This window comes from Cordyceps militaris (genome assembly GCF_000225605.1).
Source record: "Cordyceps militaris CM01 unplaced genomic scaffold CCM_S00005, whole genome shotgun sequence".
Classification (NCBI taxonomy): Eukaryota; Fungi; Ascomycota; class Sordariomycetes; order Hypocreales; family Cordycipitaceae; genus Cordyceps; species Cordyceps militaris.
This window is the reverse complement of record NW_006271973.1, coordinates 701,104-717,871: the sequence shown is the minus strand read 5'-3', so window position 1 is coordinate 717,871 and position 16,768 is coordinate 701,104. Positions and strand designations below refer to the sequence as shown.

The following is a 16,768-nucleotide window of genomic DNA, read 5'->3' as shown; positions in this document are numbered from 1 at the left end:
CCAGCTTTTCTGCCAACTGGGAGCTTTGGTGGTGACAAAACATTAACATCGTCGAAATTACACAGAACACAAGATCATGATATATATTATATAGAAAATAAGCTCAAGTGCAATTCATTTTCTTTCCTCCCTCGGACTATCCCCATTTCACTTTTTATGCTTGATTTTTTTAATCGGAAGTACTCACCAGCCAAGCGCCTATGAGCAGGTGTTTTGTCAGCCGCAGGTGGCGTGGTCGTGGTGCGCCATCGGCCCAGCAGTCTGGGGCCTAGAAACTTTGGACCAAAAATACCACACGAAACCCGACTCCAACAACTCTTCCAGCCAGAACAATAACGAAACATGCATCCTCATCTCCATACCAAGAACGCTCTAGGTACGGCGACCGATTTTGCGACGTTTATCTGCGTGATTGACTAACGACGGATGCTACAGCGTGCGAGGAAATCATCGCCCAGCTCGAGGAGTGCCATGCAAAGGGCTTCATGCACAAGGCAGCCGGCGGGTGCAACGATGCTAAAGAACTGGTAAACCGGTGCCTGCGAGCCGAGCGAACCAAGATGCAAGCCGACAACCGAGCCGCGGCGCGGGCGAAGCGCGACAAGATCAAAAAGGCCCAAGAAGAACTCGGTCTGTAATGGCGGAACCGGCTGCGCTCGCCGCGGACAGTGTACGATACGGAGAAGAATAGAGACGGTGGAGGAATTTGATTCACTACCGAAATACGGGACAAACTGTACAATAATGGATGGCGTTCATCTGGGCCAATTCGGTATGGGAGCGTTTGAGAGGAGACTTTATCATTGGTATATTTATACATGTTGACCAACTGTCCATACACCACGATGCAATCTGATACAACTGCATAGACTCCGAAACACACGCTTAGGCAGATTTCTTGAGGGCGCTGCCAAAGGTGACGGCACCAAACGTGGACAAGACACTCAGCAGGATGGGGACGGGCTTCTTGAGACGGATGGCGCGGGGAATGGACGCACCGCCGAGGACAACCGAAGCGAGAAGGCTCAGCTCAACGCCATAGGGCTGGCGGTTCTGGATGCGATAGCCACCGAGGGCGTCTGTTTCGGAAAATTAGTTCGTTTACGCAGAAGCCGCGTGTGGACGGCTCCGCGCACGCAGAGCGCAAAACCGGGACTACAACACGTACAAAGGAGACCGACGGAGCAGCCGGCAATGATGGACGGCATGGAGCGTGTCTTGGCGTAGCCCATGATGCCGCCGCCGGCCGTCAAGGCGGCCAGGATAAAGGAGGTGTACTCGAGCTGGGAGGACTGGACCGGCAGCTTTGTGTCAGCGACGACGAGCGGCATGTTTTCCGACGAGCGGGGGGGGGAGCCGGATGTCAAATGTGAGCTGTGCTTGCACATACCATAGTGGCGATACCAATCAAAATGGTCGTTTGTGTGGGAGTTGAGACTAGCAGTTTCTGCTGATAGAATTATGCAACAGCGCTCTTGCGATCGTGAAGCCGAGCTCCCGACCTGCTAGACTGACGACATTCGGCTGGCTGTGGGTCTGTCCAGCGCCGCCGCCCGCCGACAAGATCCCCCAAGGTGGGATGGCGCTGCAGCCAATCACCAGCCGCGCTCCTTGGAGCTGTCGTGTCCGGTACCTGTCCTCTGCTTCACCCTCCAGCATCTCGACAACTCACAATCGTTTGTACAATCGCCGACCTCGCCATTGCCTTTTTTTCCCCTACCGAATCCCCACCCATCGTACTTCTCGCGCCAAATCTCCACCCCCTTCTTTTTTCCTCTCCCGGCTTTTGGACAATCTCCTCGTCATGGCTCCCAAGAAAAACGCCGCCGCTGCTGCGGCCACGACAGCAACGGAGAAGCGACCCGTCACCCCGATCGCCCCCTCGGCTGCCGCCGCCGCCGCCGCGAAGCGCTCATCGACGGCAAAGGCTGGTGCTACCAGCTGGGACGTCGTCTTCCAAAACATCTACAGCCACTACGTCAAGGAGACGGCGCAGCGCACCAAGCTGATTGACGTCTTCCTGGCCTTCCTCGTCTTCGTCGGCGCCCTGCAGTTTGCCTACTGTGTCCTTGCTGGCAACTATGTATGTCTCCGCGCAACCCAAGCTTCTAGCTCCTAGTTTGTACGCAACAGCCTGCTGACGGTTTGCTCAACAGCCCTTCAACGCGTTCCTCTCTGGTTTCTCCGCCGCGGTTGGCCAGTTTGTCCTTGCCAGTATGCCAAACCCTCCATAGCAATGGTCGCCCCAAGTCTAAAACGATAGCTAACGACGCCAGTCTCTCTCCGCATTCAAACAGCAACGACCGACAAGACCGAATTCCCCTCCGTTTCGCCAGAAAGGTACGACTTCCATACTGCCCTTGATACTGCCCTTGCACACGACTCTGTGATGCTAACCAATCGACAGAGCCTTTGCCGATTTCGTCGTTTGCAGCCTGATTCTGCATTTCTTCTGCATCAACTTCATCAACTAAAGGGGAGATTCTGGCCTTGAAAGGCGGTCAACGAAAATAGCGAGCTAGATATCGCCGGGCTGGCGCATAAATGTATTATAGGCGATGATGGTATTCTACACCTGGCAACAAAATAACAGCACATGCATAAGCAAGTGGGGGAGAACTCCTATCATGAGCGTCTTGACTGCCCGTCAATCATGTGAATCTATTCATGCATCAATTTCCGCAGCCGGTGCTGACGTTTGCGCTGGGCCTTTCGGCGGCCCTTCTCCAGCCTTTGGCGGCGGAGGGACGGCAGCCGGTGCTTCTCCAGCCTTGGGAGGCGGCGGGACAGCTGCCGATTTCGTAGCCGGCGCATTGTCTAGTTTCCGGCTCTTTTCCTCCTCTTCCTTGAAGTAGTCGTCCATCAGGTGATTGTTTGCATGTGCCGGCTTCTCCTTCTTCTTGCCAGCCCTTGGCGGGCCAGCCGCAGGCGACGCTGTGCGGTCCACCAGCTGCGCCGGCACCAAAAACGACCCGTCCCCTCCCTCCTGCGCCGCCGCCGCCATGGCCTGCTTCTCATGACCGCCATCGAACATGGTCTCGCCGGGGGCGTCGACGGGCTCGTTGAGCGGCGCGGGCAACCGGTGCAGCGCGCCGTAGCCGAGCGTGCAGCCAACGGCGCCGTGGCCGCCCCATTCGCGGCTCGGCTGTATCGTCACCTCGCGCGTGACATCATACTCGTTATTATAGACGTACAAGCGCAGCGGGCGCGCGAGAAAGTCCTCGACGAGCTCGCCGAGCGCCGACTCGCCGTGCAGCGCGCCCTCGGGGCTGCCCAGGATGTAGTCGCTATAGGGGAGGAGCCCCGCGAGGTCGGCGGGGGAGTTGGCCGGCACGTCGAGGACGTGCCAGATATTGGCGGCGAGGGCGAGCGGCGCGTACTGCAGGGAGAGGCCGAGCGAGGCCGTGTCGGTGGGGACGGGGATGTGCATCTCTCTCGTTCGTTGGCCCTGGAGGACGGGCGGGGGTCAGCGGAGGCAATGGGACACGGAGGAGGGAGTTTGTGAGGGAGCACATGCCTTGGCGCTCCAGATACCGAGGGATACACTGCCACCGGCGCAGTTTCGTACTTCTTGGGCAAACAAGCTTGGGTCCGCATTGTCCTGGCCGGAGCTGTTAGCAACCCTCGTCGTGCCGCACGAGGCGCGGCGTGTGGTGGCTCACAATCGGACGCCCGTTGATGCCGACAACAAAATCGAACCACGGCTCGACGGCCAGCTGCAGGTTGGTATTGCGCAGCACCTGGAAGCCAAACGACCCTTGGTCTGACTGGCCGTGCTGCGCGTCACCACCGTCCAGGCGGGACATGAATCGGTTGAGCGCGTTGAACATGGTGGTGCGGCCGCTTGCGGCAGTCGATCCTATGTGTCTGTAGATGGTTTATGCGTTATGCTCGGTTCGGAGGTTTCTCTGTGTGGATGGGAGTGCGCAGGTGTGAATTGGGGTTGGATGAAGCTCCCTGGTCGCCAGTTGAAGCAAGCTGGCCCGTTGCTACACTGGGTGGCGCGCTGGTGGTGGAGCTCGTGGCGCTGGTGAAGGGCAACTTTTACACATGTCAACTCTGATTGCGATAACAGAAACAGAGCACTAGCCAGCAGTTATTCATATCATACTATTACATCACATTTCCTCATACGCCCGCTTTGTGTCATGGCCAACTCGGCCGAGCCCGGTGGCGACCAGCCAGTTTACGATTTTGAGCCTGCGGGCTGGATAGAGCTGACAGATGCCTGCCATCACTACGAGGGTAAACACGAAGTGCCGTGGGATATCCAAAAGTAAGACGACGTGGTCGTTTTCCATGACTTTTGATTAACAGCATTTTCAGGTACTTTTCACAACGCTACTCCATTTTTTCCTACTACGATGAGGGCATCTGCATGACTGACGATGCTTGGTTTGGTGTGACACCAGAGCCCATTGCAAAGTGAGTGACGATTTCAGACTATTTTGCTGTTCTCCACGAATTTACGTTCTGACAGTTGGGAAGCAAAATCGCCGAAGAGATGAAGTCGTATCCCAAACAGAAAAGGATCCTGATTGATCTCTTTTGCGGCGCCGGCGGCAACTCCATTGCATTTGCGTTGACAGGCAGATGGGATCGCGTAATATCCATTGAGCGCGACGCGGCCACCCTCTCATGCGCGCAAAATAACGCCAGCGTCTACGGCGTGGACGACAGCTACATAACCTGGGTGCATGGCGACAGCTTCGCGTTTCTCAGGACGCTCTTCAACAACCCCTCGGCGCTGCATCCCGATCTCCGAGTCGACACTGCTGCCACCATTCTGTTTGCCAGCCCTCCCTGGGGCGGGCCGGGCTATTCGACAGACGAGGTGTTTAACTTGGACAACATGCAGCCGTATAGTGTACAGGATTTGCATCAGGCGTACAAGCCCCTCGACCACGTCTTGTTTCTGCCGCGCACCAGTGACCTGAGGCAGCTGGCAGCGCTTGCTCCAGAAGATAAAAGGATTGACATTGTGCAAATGTGTATGGAGGGCGCGAGCAAGGCTTTGGTCGCATATGTGCCTGGGCGAGGGCTGTAGAGGCATGAAATGCGGGAGTTTGCGCGTTCGATATCCCTTATTTGATAGTCCCATGGTTTACTATAATTGCTGTCTCTCGAAACTTAGCGTTACTTTACATTTTCAATTCCATGCAGAGCGACGGGCAGTGGTGATATGGCGAGCGAGCCAGGCAATGGCGGCGCTGATGCCTACAATATCTGACGTCTTGATAAGATGTAATACGAACCAATTGTATTAAATGACGAAATACTCTTCAATACAGAGTTCATTATGTACCAATTGTAAAATCGCACCTCTGCTTTGACCGTTGTGGTGCAGTTTGGTACTTGTCCCCACAGGCCCTCATTCTCACAAGATGAAAATCACTGAAATCTTCACTCACCCACAAGTGCAGTCTTATAAATATTCGGCCCCTTACACAGGGCAATACCACCAAAATGGTCAAAGACAAGAAAAAGGGCAGCGACTCCAAGAAAGCCAAAAAGGTGAGTGCTCAGCCGCTTTCTAAAAGAACGTGATATCAATATTCAAATGACGTCTAATGCAGGGGCTTTCAACAGGCTGAGAAGCAGGCCAAGCAGGCCACCAAAGGCGAGAAAAAGGCCAAGAGCAAGCAGGCCAAGATCGAAGGCAGCGATGCCGAGGACGTGGACCTAGACGAGGTGCTCGAGGAGTACCGCCGCGCGCAGGAGCAGTTCCTCAAGGTGACGGAGACGGTCTGCGAGGGGCCGCCACGACCCCGCGCCGCGTCGACGATTCTCGCCTCGCCGAGCGACACCAACAACCTGCTGCTCTTTGGCGGCGAGTACTTCAACGGCTCGCTCGCGCACTTCTTCAACGACCTGCACATCTACAACATTGCCCGCGATGAGTGGCGCTGCGTCACCTCGCCCAACGCGCCGCTGCCGCGGTCCGGCCACGCCTGGACGCGCGCCGCCAGCCCGCACCACGTCTACCTCTTTGGCGGCGAGTTCTCCTCGCCCAAGCAGGGCACCTTTCACCACTACGCCGACTTTTGGCGCCTCGAGCCCGCCACCCGCGAGTGGACCAAGATCGAGGTCAAGGGCAAGGACAGGAGCCCGCCCGCGCGCAGCGGCCACCGCATGACGTACTGGAAGCACTACGTCATTCTGTTTGGCGGCTTCCAGGACACGTCCAACCAGACCCGGTACCTCGCCGACCTGTGGATCTTTGACACGGTCCAGTACGTCTGGCACAACCCCGCGCTGCCGCCCGCGCAGCTCAAGCCCGACGCCCGCTCCTCGTTTACGCTGCTGCCGTCGGAGCACGGCGCCGTGCTGTTTGGCGGCTACTCGCGCGTCAAGGCCACGGTTGCGCTCAAGAAGAAGGCCGGAAAGGGCGGCCACGGCGCGACCGGCACCGGGCAGAAGAACGTGCTGGTCCCCAAGGTCCACGAGGACTGCTTCTACCTGCGCATGGCGCTGCCGGCCGCCGACGCGGGCCCGCTCGCGCCGCCGACGGTGCGGTGGGAGAAGCGCAAGAAGCCGGCCAACACGCCGAGCCCGTCGCGCGCGGGCGCCACCATGACGCACCACAAGGGCCGCGGCATCCTGTTTGGCGGCGTGCACGACGTCGAGGCGAGCGAGGAGGGCATGGAGTCCGAGTTCTTCAACCAGCTGTTCGCGTGGAACACGGAGCGCAATCGCTTCATGCCGCTGGCGCTGCGCAAGCCCCGGCAGCACCAAAAGGCCCGTCCGGCGGAGCAGCGCGTGAACCGCCGCGGGCGGGGGCAGGCTAATGAGGAGGAGCTCCTGCGGCAGCTGGCCGCGCTGGAGTCGGGCGCCTCGCTGGACGACGCGGACGACATCGAGCTGGACAAGAAGGAGGAGGATGTGGCGGCGGAGGACCAGGTCCCGGTCAAAGAGATGCCGGTGACGATGGAGCCGCCGCACATGCGGTTCAACGCGCAGCTGACGGTGCAAAACGACGTGTTGTACATTTACGGCGGCACGTTTGAAAAGGCGGACCGCGAGTTTACATTTGACGACATGTACGCGATTGACCTGGTGAAGCTGGACGGGTGCAAGGAAATCTTTACCAGACCTGTGGAGGACTGGGTTGTAAGTAGAATCCGTGGTGGGAGAGTGTGGGTTGTTTGGGGGCTAATCAGACTGTGTAGGAATCGGACGACGAGGACGATGAAGACGACGAGTACGACGATGAGGAAGACGACGAGGATGAGGATGAAGAAGACGAAGATGAGGAGCCCAGCCAGCAAATTCACACCCCTAGCAAGCGCGGGAAGAAGAGGGAAGACGATACTGTATCCGAAACCACTCCATCTGAGGCGACCGAGGAAGAGGAGGCCGAAACATCGACTACTTCTGTGGACGATGGTTTGCCTCACCCAAGAGTACGTTGATTCCTCGAACAAGCCCCCCCCCCCCCCCTTGCATTCACTGACAAACTAATCTAATTTTGCAGCCGTTCGAGTCGCGCCGCGACTTCTTCGTCCGCACGTCGACCGAGTGGCAGGAGATCCTCATGACCAACCTGCGCTGGAAGAACATCCAGCCCGAGACCATGGCCGTCAAGGAGATCAAGGCCAAGGCGTTTGAGCTGAGCGAGGAGAAGTGGTGGGACTGCCGCGAGGAGATCACCGCGCTCGAGGAGGAGCAGGAGGCCGCCGGCATCCAGGAGGTGGTCAGCCTGGCGGAGCGCGGCGACGCGGGGGCTGGTACGGGCGGCCGACGAAGATGATGGGGTATTACTTTTGGCGCGGCACTTGTCTACGAGAAATATGGCAAATGAAACAAAAGCAAAACCAAAGTAAAAAGAAAAAGTAAAACAATCATGGATTCCATCTTATCCGCCGTCTGTGAACGCGTAGTTCGTGTCTCACTCTAACCTCGCAAACTCCATAGCCACGTACATTCTTCACCGCAACTCCGAACCCAATGCTTCTATAGTCACAGCCCCCCTCTAACTCAACCCCCACAGCCTCTCTCTCAACGCCAACGCTTCCCAAGTTCAAAACCGCCTCCCCCATCATCACGCACCCTTGTTGTCGCCACCACGCAGCGGCTCCTGCACCACGCCCTCGGCCGACCACGCCGCCTTCTTGCCCGTCAGCCAGAGCACCGCGCTGGCGGCCTTTGCAACGAGTCAGAACGGCTGGCTCGCCATGGGCGGGTACTGCTTGCCGCCGCGCTCGACGCGGGGCTCGCAGGCGCAGCGCTCGTCGTCGGGGATGGCGTCCATGACCATGGGGACGTGGGCGCCGCAGCCCCACCAGGTGGACTTTTCTGCACGGGAGAAGGAGGTTGTTAGTCGGGAATGGTGATTTGATGTGCGGCATACTCTTCCCGGGAGCAGCCTCGCATCGCAAAGACATTGCGCGGGATGTGGTGGTGGGGGTGGACAGAGGCGCGGGGTTGGGAAAAACGTACTGCAAGTGCCGCAGGCTGCTTTTTTGCACATGTTGGGCGAGAATTAAATGGTGTTTTGGAAAAGTTCTTTGCAAGCGGGTGGGTTCTTGTAGGATATGGGACGGCGAGAATTGGTCCTGTATTTATCCCAGGTGTGTTGATGAGGCGAGGTTGGAAAGTCGGCGAGCTGCCCCACCATGCTGCGAGTTCCGATCGGCGAAGTCGGCCTCCAAATGTCCGGTGCGCCGGAGCCAAGCGGTGCTTTGTCATATGAAGGCGAGCATTATAATCCAGGCCCCAAACTCGTCGTATCACGTTTTACAATTTGGCACTTTTTCCGGCTTGATAGCAACTTTCACCGTAGCGTGACTCGTATACTAAAACTGAGAATGATTGCCACCCATACAAACTCGAGCCCATTCTCCTACTGCAGGGTATTTCCATGCCAAGATCCAAAACACGTTGCACTCGTTATGTAACAATAACAGACATTCATATCCACCTTATCGACTCATATACACATGCCCATCGCAGGTATTACTGTAAAAATGCAATGCGGGTTGATCATTGGGCGGCGCGCTTCTTCTCGGCCATCTCGCTTTCGGCAATGGAGCGAATGAGGTTGAGGGCAAGCTCGCGGCCGCGCTCGACCGCCCCGTCCGAGGCATCCGCAGGGACGTGGAAGAAGCAGACCTTTCCGGGGCGCTGCTGCTTGTGCAGCGTCGCCAGGCTGGAGTAGTAGATGAAGTCGCATAGGTAGCGGCCGGGGTCGTCCGAGATTCTCAAATCCACCTCTGGCTAAATAGCAGAAAATGCTTGCGCGTCAGCTTCCTACACTCTTTCTCCACCGTGCACTCTTCTTTCTTCTCTCTTACCGAGCTGAGCTCCTTCCAGCGGCGATGGACATTCGGTATATCAAGCGCCGACTCGAGCTCGTCCGGCAGCCCGTGCCAGATCCAGCGCTCGTCCTCCTGGCCGCCCGGCAGCTCGTCCTCGAGAAACTCGCCCGCGACGTCGGGCGTGCGGTAGCCGGTGCGGTGCGCCCGCCGCTCGAGCGCGTACCGCGGACGCGCGCTCGCCATGCCAATGTGCACGCAGGCGTCGATGCGCCGCTGCTGGGCGCCGCCGCCGCCGCCGTACGCGCCGTCCCAGAAGCTCGGCGCCAGCGCGCGCACGTCCTGGTACGTGACGCGGATCGCCTCTGGGTGGACGAGGATGCGCACCGGCGGCAGGTCCGAGTCGGCGGCGGGGTCACCGTCGTCCTTGCCGCGCAGAGGCGGCAGATAGGCGGGCAGGCCGCGGGCAATCTCCCACGACGGGTTGACGGGGTACTGGGCGCGAAACGGCTAGACCGCGAGGGCGTGAAACATGTTAGCAGGCTGGGTACTGAGCGGGTTGCGGGCAAACGGCAGTTGGTCTCCGACCGCCTCGGTCGCGGGGTTGCGGAAGACGAGGGCGGGGTGGGAAGTGGCGATGAGGTCACTGGGGAACTGGTTGGGAGGAGAACCTACCCCAAAGCCCGTGACGAGAATGGTAAACTCGTCTTCTCTGGGTTCTGAGCCCATGTCGTGGTCAAGGCGGGCGTCACCCATTGTCGTTTGTCAAGTAATAGGAAACCCCGCGTGACAAGTCAAGAGTCAAGGGAATAAGAAAAGGTCAAGGTCGCATGTCATTCAAAGAACTTCGCACCCACTTTGTAGTGCATCTTTAGCGGGCGGGAGAGCCGAAGCGCCGCTGATGGACAGGCTTCCAGTGGAGAGACCTTGGCCGGCGAATTATTGGACGAATTGTCAAGTTGCTTCTTTCCTTTTGTGACTTTTAACTTTTGAGGGGAGAGACCCGGACTGGCTCTTGTACCCGGTGCATCTCCGCCTTTCTGGGCGTGGAAACGGGACATGACAGTATTGCAAGAGAAATAGTCGCCATGGTGCGATCAAGAAGCTGATTACCTAGCTCAAGAGAAGTGTCTGATCGTCTTGACATGTTTCGCTCCTCCAGCTCCAGGGTTATTCAAGCTTTCCTTTCTTTCAGTGGGATTTATACCCTATCAAGTCACCGCCCAACCCTAACCCTCTTACATAGTCACCTGCACCCTGCACCCCTCATATGACTTTTTTATTTTTATTTATAGAAAAGTTCTAAAATTCCGTAGAGCAGGATCCAAGAAGCAAATATACAATAACTAGCTAGCAAGCCATGCCGACGTGGCTGGCTGAGTGTCGCTTTGCCTCTGCTCTTCGCTCGTGTCGAAAAAGCGGCCTAACCCTCTGTGGTAGCCCCGACAAATTCTCCTCGGAGCTTCCCAGTGGAGAGACAGCGGCCTCAGTTTTCGGCGACTCAGAGCTGTCCGACAACACGATGCATAGTTGATGCAACTCTCACTCTTTTCCATCTTCCAACTTGTACTTTCCTTCCCCATCATTCTTACATTCCAGCTTGCTCGGATTGTTGCAAAGACACCCCAATTCCGTCATCCCGTTATTTGCCTACGCAGTTACCAACTTGAACATCATATCCCCAACACACAATCATAACCATGGGTTCTCAGACAGACTACAGCCAACCGCCTCTGCAGGTCTCCTTTTCAGGCTTCCTCTGGGATATGGACGGCACTATTATTGACTCCACGCCAGCCATCGAGAAGCACTGGGAAACGTGTGTGTCCCCTTACCCCTCTGCGCATCGCCACTGCATACATAGGACATGGCTAACACGCTCTATAGGATAGGAAATGAGATTGGCGTTGACCCCGAGACGATTCTTAAGACCTCTCACGGTCGACGCAGCATTGATACGCTCAAGATTCTTGCCCCGGAGAGAGCAAACTGGGAGTGTACGTATATTCGCGCTGTCCAAGCCTGCTGACCGCCTTTACCAACTCCTGGCATTGGCGTTATTCATCCACATATTTCCATCTAACACGCACCCCAGATGTCTCCAAGGTCGAAGGCCAGCTACCCGTGCTCTATGCCCATCTCGCGACCGAGATTGCCGGCGCGCGCGCTCTCCTCGACAGCCTGATCAAGGTCGCGGCGCCGTGGGCCATTGTCACGTCTGGCACGGCGCCGCTCGTGCACGGCTGGCTGAGCCGCATGAAGCTCACCATCCCAGAGCACCTCGTCACGGCCGAGTCGGTGCCCGAGGGCAAGCCGGACCCGGCGTGCTACCGGATGGGCCTCGACAAGCTGGGGCTGGCGGCGGTCGCTGGCGACGTGCTTGTGCTCGAGGACAGCCCGGCCGGCATCCAGGCCGGTCGGGCCGCGGGCTGCAAGGTCATTGGACTCGTGACCAGCCACACGGCGGAGCAGGTCGTGGCCGCGGGGCCGGACTGGGTGGTCAAGGATTTGACGTCGGTGCGCGTGGTCGGGTCCGAGGGCGGAAAGGTGACGATTGAGATTCGGGATGGTATCAAGTTGTGATGTGTCATGTGAATATGTTTCATTTGCATTCGGTGGATGATGGGAAATCCATCGCGTCAACGAGATGAGTTTATATACCGAGGCAGCGTCATGAACTGGCAGAGAGCAGGACCGCCAGGTGTGAAACAGAGCATGTAATTAGAAATATAATTAGAAGAGTAGATCTACGAATATAAGGGATGAAACTTGGACTTTAGAATAATGTCCCAGTGTTGTGATTCTTGTAGACGTTGAGGTCGCCGACACGATGACTACGCGGCCAGCTCGTGTCGAGTACCCTACAACGCCCGAGTCTATATAGGCGGTTGCATTTGCGCAGAAAGAGCGGCCAATTCCCACACTATTCTGCCAAAGAGAAAAGAAGAAGATAGGTCAGCCGCTGCCTACTTCTTTAACTCAAAAACAGGTACATTTGCAGCCAGCTTATCATCATGATCGGCACATCGCTGCGGCCAGCCGTCGGCGCCCATCTTGGCATGGTGATCGGCAGCAATGACGCGCTGCCAGTCAGCCCCAAAATGCTGAAGAGGGGTGAAGGGGCAGGATAAAGTTGCCCCAACCCGTAGTCACATACGTCGATTGGATCGACGCTACTTATTCTGTGTGCCGGGGATGCTGTAAGATGTTTGTAGAGGACTTGCTGAAATGAGAAAAGGAAGTATCCGTGGAAGCGGCGCAACTTCACCCCGATCTCACTGATTATACTAGTTACTGGGCTGAGGCTGATGGCAATTTACAGGCTAGAGATGAATTGGAAGCTCGTTTCTGTGTCTGTTGCCTGTACATCTGTAATTGTGGGTGTGCGCAGGTGTTGAACATGGGGTGCGGCGTCTGCGTGCGGGGAATCTACGATGAGACATGGAGGGTGTGGCGCGGGAAGAATCGAGAAAGCTCTGCGAGCTCATATATTCCATCAGCAGTACATGTGAATATTATCAGGAGGTAATGTTCCGGGACGGCCATGGCGGGAAAAAGCTGCTTCACGCGCCGAGAGCCGTAAAGAGCGACGGCAACAGCCATCGTTGGGGCCGCAAAGTAGGCCGACACAACCGGAACCTTGGCTGCGGCAGCTATACGTTTGGACGAGCTATTTCCTTGGCGAAGCGGCATCGTCGCTATAAAGACTTCAACTTGCAGGCTGTCGCGGACACATGACGGCGCATTTATCCACACAGATCGGCGCGCCCAGCTTTAGCCAAGCCAAGATTGCGGGTGGCGACCTCTTGCCGAGCGAGATGGTGGAAAAAAAGGTCCCTTCAAAGAAGGATGAGAAACGCGGTCTCCTTGGCCGTTTTTAGGTTAGGTTACTATGCCCTACTCCGTAGATACTTTGACGAACCCCCAAGGTTTCCTTTCCACTGCCGGTTCGTCAGCCCCAAGATTGGGGCCAGCCACCGGACGAAAGATGGCCGCCCCTCGATGCGGTGCATCGGCGGTCGCATTGCTCGCGTTCCTGGTGCCTCGAAACCTTGCCCCATTAAAGAGTGAGAAGCTGAAAACCCCATGCCGGATTAGCGAAAGAGACATGCGCTTCCTTGACGTCACATGGCCGCCTTGTTCTGGAAGAATGAAACAAAAGATGGTTCTGTAAAGTACAGCTGGTGAGCGAATGAGAGACGTGCATTGCGCCATGTATCACCAGCACTGGCCGAGTCCTGTGGAACCGGGTTCGTCAACGGTTGTTGCAGGGTTACAACAGTTTTGTGTTCTGTGAAGCTTGATGAAAGCTGAGAGAGTTACTACTTGAACGGCAAGCTGAGCTGTAACGTTATTATTACCAAACCAAAAAGCTGTCTCTTTTTTTTCTTCTGTTTCCTTACACCGGCTAATATGTTGTAAAACATTTAGCTGCTAATTGCTCCACGTTGTCTCATAAAGGAACAACATGTCTTGTATTAGCAATTTCTATCCTTTTTTTCACCCCGAGACACGCGGTTTTCGACGTATCTCCTCTCCCTTCCATTCCATCACGTTCTCCATTGCCGTCCAGTAATTCAACCACAAGGCACCCAACCTTGCGGAGGCACTCCAGTCCAGCCGCGGTGGGGGCGCCGAAGATCCGACCCCAGTTGCCCGGTCCCTGCTCCAACCTTGCCTGCCGACGATCCAAATGGCCCGGTCTACCAGGAGAGCAGAGTTGCCAAGCTAAAACAAACAAGTATTTCGGTCTGGGGGCTGAGTTGCAAGCTGCTTCTGTTCAAACTCGTTAGCACAAAAAACACTCGGACTAGCTTCCTCACGATGCCACCCTGCCATGTCAGCCCTGCAGCGTGCGGGACTCAATTCCAGCCCATCGAGCTCTCGGTCTGGGGGTATGGAGGTTGTGGTCAGCTCTGGGGTTTCTGCATCGTGTTGCTCGCAAGTTGCCTGCCCGCCCATCTTTTTTTCGCCCCGTTATGATCCAGAGTGATAAGTTAGTCAAAGATGGTACAAGTCTAGACGAGACAATGCCTGTGCGTTTGTCTTGAGAGGGTGTCCCTCGTCGTTCTTGGAGCGGATATATAAAGCCTGGCATCTTCCTCCCTTGTCTGGCTCGTCAAGACATCCTTTTCAGCTCCCATTTACAAAAACTCCATTTCTTCTTCCCTCCTCTTAAATCACCAACATGAAGGTCACCCAGATCATCGCCTACCTCGCCCTCGGCACCTCGGCCGCCTACGCTCTCCCCACCGACGAGATCGAGGCCCGCGCCAACCTGCCCGGCCTCAACGCCGTGCAGACAAAGTACGCCAACGCCATCATCGCGCAGGCCAAGAAGGACGGCGTCGGCGCCCACGGCTGCCAAGCCGGCATCGCCACCGCCATGGTTGAGGTATGGAGTCCCCCCCCCCCTGCGCCTTCTGCCTCTGCCCCTCGTCTCACTAACAACAAACTCAACAAACAGTCTAGCATCATCATGTACGCCAACAATGCCGTGCCCGCGTCCCTCAAGTACCCCCACGACCGCGTCGGCTCCGACCACGACTCCATCGGCCTCTTCCAGCAGCGCGCCTCCATCTACAAGAACATCGCGTGCGACATGGGCGCCGCCTGCTCCGCCGGCCAGTTCTTCACCGAGATGAAGCGCGTCAGCGGGTGGAAGACCATGGCCGTCGGCACCCTCTGCCAAAAGGTCCAGAGATCCGCGTACCCGGACCGTTACGCCAAGCAGGTCGGCCTCGCCACCAATGTCTGCAAGGCTGGTGGTTTGTAAATTCTCTTCTTCTGTCCTGGAAACGTATGGGAAAATGGTTGGAGACTGTAACGAGGTGACGAACTAGAGGGGGTACTGTCGCTCCGAGGATTGTGTCTAGGAAATGGAGCCAATAGTATATATTCAATTGATTGGTACCCCTATTTTAAACGCACTTGATCGCTTTCTTTGGCATTTGGGTGATGGTTGCTCTGCCATTGGGTGTAAGTCCAAACCGAGCCTTTGGACATGGGCTTTTCCAAATTGACACCAATGAATTACCAGCCAGTATTAATACTGCCATTATATCTAGCAGAAGAACTGCCAATCATTTATTTAATCTCTCTATTTTATCACCATAGACTGTCCTAGTTCAAGTTCAACTGCATCACTCCTAAGCCGGGAGGCGGCAACATGGTCCGTGCACACCACTTCAAAGTCGCAAAGCTTTCTGCCAAATGCCAGTGCAACGTCCATTCATTATCCATCTGCATCTCACCAACTTCGCATACCGCATTTCAGCAAGCAACACCCCCTTCACCACTCAATTGCGACGACCATCCGCTCCAAATCTCGACCCAGCTCTCTCTTGGCCTCTCCTACGCATTTTCGACCTCCCCACACAGCGCCGCGAAACCTTTGCAGTGCACGAAACCTCGCCAACATGTCAATACCAGCCTACCACGAGTCTCTTCCCTGTACGTGCCCGCCCCCCCGCGCCTACCCCCGACCGAGAACCTCGTCGCTGACCTCTCCCCAGATATCGACCAAGAGCCCACCGCCGCGGCCCTCGCCGCCGCGCGCGCCCTCATCGACGGCGAGCTCGCCGCCTCCTCCCCGTCGCCTTCCTCGGTCCCCTCGCACCGCGAACCGTCCTTCACAGCGACCATGACGACGGAGCTGCAGCGCATCGCGTCCGCCACGCCTCTGCAGCCCCTCAACCTCTCGCGCTACGAAGCCCAGGAACCTCTGCCGCCCCCGGGCTCGGCCAGCGCCGCCGCCGCCCTGCTGCGCACCCCGCTCGAACGCGCCTACGTGTCCGCCGCGTACCTCGCCGCGCGCAACCAGAACCTGCAGCTCCTCGACCGCGCCGGCAAGAACGCCTGGCTGCTGTCCAACTACCACGTCGAGGCGCAGCTGCGCACGCTCGAAGCCGAGCTCGCCGCGACGAAGCGCGAGGTGGACCTCGTCAACGCCGCCCGTGCCACCAGGCAGAACGAGGTCGCGGCCGAGCTGCAGGGGCTCGAGGAGAATTGGAAGACGAGAGTCGGCAAGGTCCTCGAGACGGAGATTGCCGTCGAGGAGCTGAGACAGCAGATTCGGGACGAGCTGCGGAGTCAGAACAGACCGCAAGAGTAAAGCTTTGAACGAGGTGTGCAATGTTGGGTAGGAAATATGGCAGTTTGGGGTTTGCATGCGGGGCAAAGTACCATCCCTCAAGAGGGTGTCCTCGGCAAAAGGCGTTGAATAAGGCGTTTTACTATTGAGTCAATACATAATGCTCGTTTTTTAGCGATGAGCAATTCGCGCTTGCTGCAAGTTTATTCTCTGGTGGAATGTAGACGATGCTCGCAACCAAGGAAAACATGCACAAGGTACGCCATGTGGTTCGATTGTAGACTTAATAAATGATGCTCATGACAACTATAATAACAAAGGTATCTGCAGAGTAACCATATCCTTCAGGACAAACCCCAACTTTCGGAGTGCCACACTAGTCAGTCAACGAATTCCATTTCAAAACGCCAGCCATGGACAA

At 56.7% G+C, this 16,768-nt stretch overlaps 11 protein-coding genes across 11 annotated transcripts; 7 read left to right on the top strand and 4 right to left on the bottom strand.

The window, feature by feature from the left end:
* Window positions 1-342: 342 nt before the first annotated feature.
* Window positions 343-638, top strand: CCM_06609 (Cytochrome c oxidase biogenesis protein Cmc1-like protein; the record flags this gene model as incomplete). Its single annotated transcript, XM_006671750.1, has 2 exons — window positions 343-376; window positions 436-638. The coding sequence occupies 2 exons, from the start codon at window positions 343-345 to the stop codon at window positions 636-638; spliced, it is 237 nt and encodes a 78-aa protein (XP_006671813.1).
* A 247-nt stretch (window positions 639-885) lies between these two features.
* On the bottom strand, window positions 886-1,388 carry CCM_06608 (transmembrane 14C domain protein; the record flags this gene model as incomplete). Its single annotated transcript, XM_006671749.1, has 2 exons — window positions 886-1,079; window positions 1,169-1,388. The coding sequence occupies 2 exons, from the start codon at window positions 1,386-1,388 to the stop codon at window positions 886-888; spliced, it is 414 nt and encodes a 137-aa protein (XP_006671812.1).
* A 1,277-nt stretch (window positions 1,389-2,665) lies between these two features.
* Window positions 2,666-3,830, bottom strand: CCM_06607 (golgi reassembly stacking protein; the record flags this gene model as incomplete). Its single annotated transcript, XM_006671748.1, has 3 exons — window positions 2,666-3,448; window positions 3,518-3,601; window positions 3,663-3,830. 3 exons carry the CDS (start codon window positions 3,828-3,830, stop codon window positions 2,666-2,668), a joined length of 1,035 nt encoding a protein of 344 aa, XP_006671811.1.
* Window positions 3,831-4,148: 318 nt separating this feature from the next.
* CCM_06606 (RNA methylase family protein, putative) lies at window positions 4,149-5,047 on the top strand (the record flags this gene model as incomplete). The annotated part of the gene is made up of 3 exons (XM_006671747.1): window positions 4,149-4,276; window positions 4,318-4,425; window positions 4,489-5,047. The coding sequence occupies 3 exons, from the start codon at window positions 4,149-4,151 to the stop codon at window positions 5,045-5,047; spliced, it is 795 nt and encodes a 264-aa protein (XP_006671810.1).
* A 419-nt stretch (window positions 5,048-5,466) lies between these two features.
* CCM_06605 (Kelch repeats protein, putative) lies at window positions 5,467-8,333 on the top strand (the record flags this gene model as incomplete). Its single annotated transcript, XM_006671746.1, has 6 exons — window positions 5,467-5,514; window positions 5,590-7,110; window positions 7,170-7,403; window positions 7,475-7,727; window positions 7,828-7,879; window positions 7,991-8,333. 6 exons carry the CDS (start codon window positions 5,467-5,469, stop codon window positions 8,331-8,333), a joined length of 2,451 nt encoding a protein of 816 aa, XP_006671809.1.
* A 649-nt stretch (window positions 8,334-8,982) lies between these two features.
* Window positions 8,983-10,010, bottom strand: CCM_06604 (pyroglutamyl peptidase type I, putative; the record flags this gene model as incomplete). The annotated part of the gene is made up of 3 exons (XM_006671745.1): window positions 8,983-9,216; window positions 9,294-9,764; window positions 9,843-10,010. The coding sequence occupies 3 exons, from the start codon at window positions 10,008-10,010 to the stop codon at window positions 8,983-8,985; spliced, it is 873 nt and encodes a 290-aa protein (XP_006671808.1).
* A 944-nt stretch (window positions 10,011-10,954) lies between these two features.
* Window positions 10,955-11,837, top strand: CCM_06603 (glycerol-3-phosphate phosphatase; the record flags this gene model as incomplete). Its single annotated transcript, XM_006671744.1, has 3 exons — window positions 10,955-11,073; window positions 11,142-11,251; window positions 11,350-11,837. The coding sequence occupies 3 exons, from the start codon at window positions 10,955-10,957 to the stop codon at window positions 11,835-11,837; spliced, it is 717 nt and encodes a 238-aa protein (XP_006671807.1).
* Window positions 11,838-12,268: 431 nt separating this feature from the next.
* CCM_06602 (uncharacterized protein) lies at window positions 12,269-13,428 on the top strand (the record flags this gene model as incomplete). The annotated part of the gene is made up of 5 exons (XM_006671743.1): window positions 12,269-12,343; window positions 12,493-12,756; window positions 12,777-12,872; window positions 13,013-13,127; window positions 13,163-13,428. The coding sequence occupies 5 exons, from the start codon at window positions 12,269-12,271 to the stop codon at window positions 13,426-13,428; spliced, it is 816 nt and encodes a 271-aa protein (XP_006671806.1).
* A 326-nt stretch (window positions 13,429-13,754) lies between these two features.
* On the bottom strand, window positions 13,755-14,216 carry CCM_06601 (uncharacterized protein; the record flags this gene model as incomplete). Its single annotated transcript, XM_006671742.1, has 2 exons — window positions 13,755-13,982; window positions 14,058-14,216. 2 exons carry the CDS (start codon window positions 14,214-14,216, stop codon window positions 13,755-13,757), a joined length of 387 nt encoding a protein of 128 aa, XP_006671805.1.
* Window positions 14,217-14,442: 226 nt separating this feature from the next.
* On the top strand, window positions 14,443-15,030 carry CCM_06600 (uncharacterized protein; the record flags this gene model as incomplete). Its single annotated transcript, XM_006671741.1, has 2 exons — window positions 14,443-14,649; window positions 14,722-15,030. 2 exons carry the CDS (start codon window positions 14,443-14,445, stop codon window positions 15,028-15,030), a joined length of 516 nt encoding a protein of 171 aa, XP_006671804.1.
* Window positions 15,031-15,673: 643 nt separating this feature from the next.
* Window positions 15,674-16,368, top strand: CCM_06599 (BCAS2 family protein; the record flags this gene model as incomplete). The annotated part of the gene is made up of 2 exons (XM_006671740.1): window positions 15,674-15,707; window positions 15,770-16,368. 2 exons carry the CDS (start codon window positions 15,674-15,676, stop codon window positions 16,366-16,368), a joined length of 633 nt encoding a protein of 210 aa, XP_006671803.1.
* Between the last annotated feature and the right edge of the window lie 400 nt (window positions 16,369-16,768).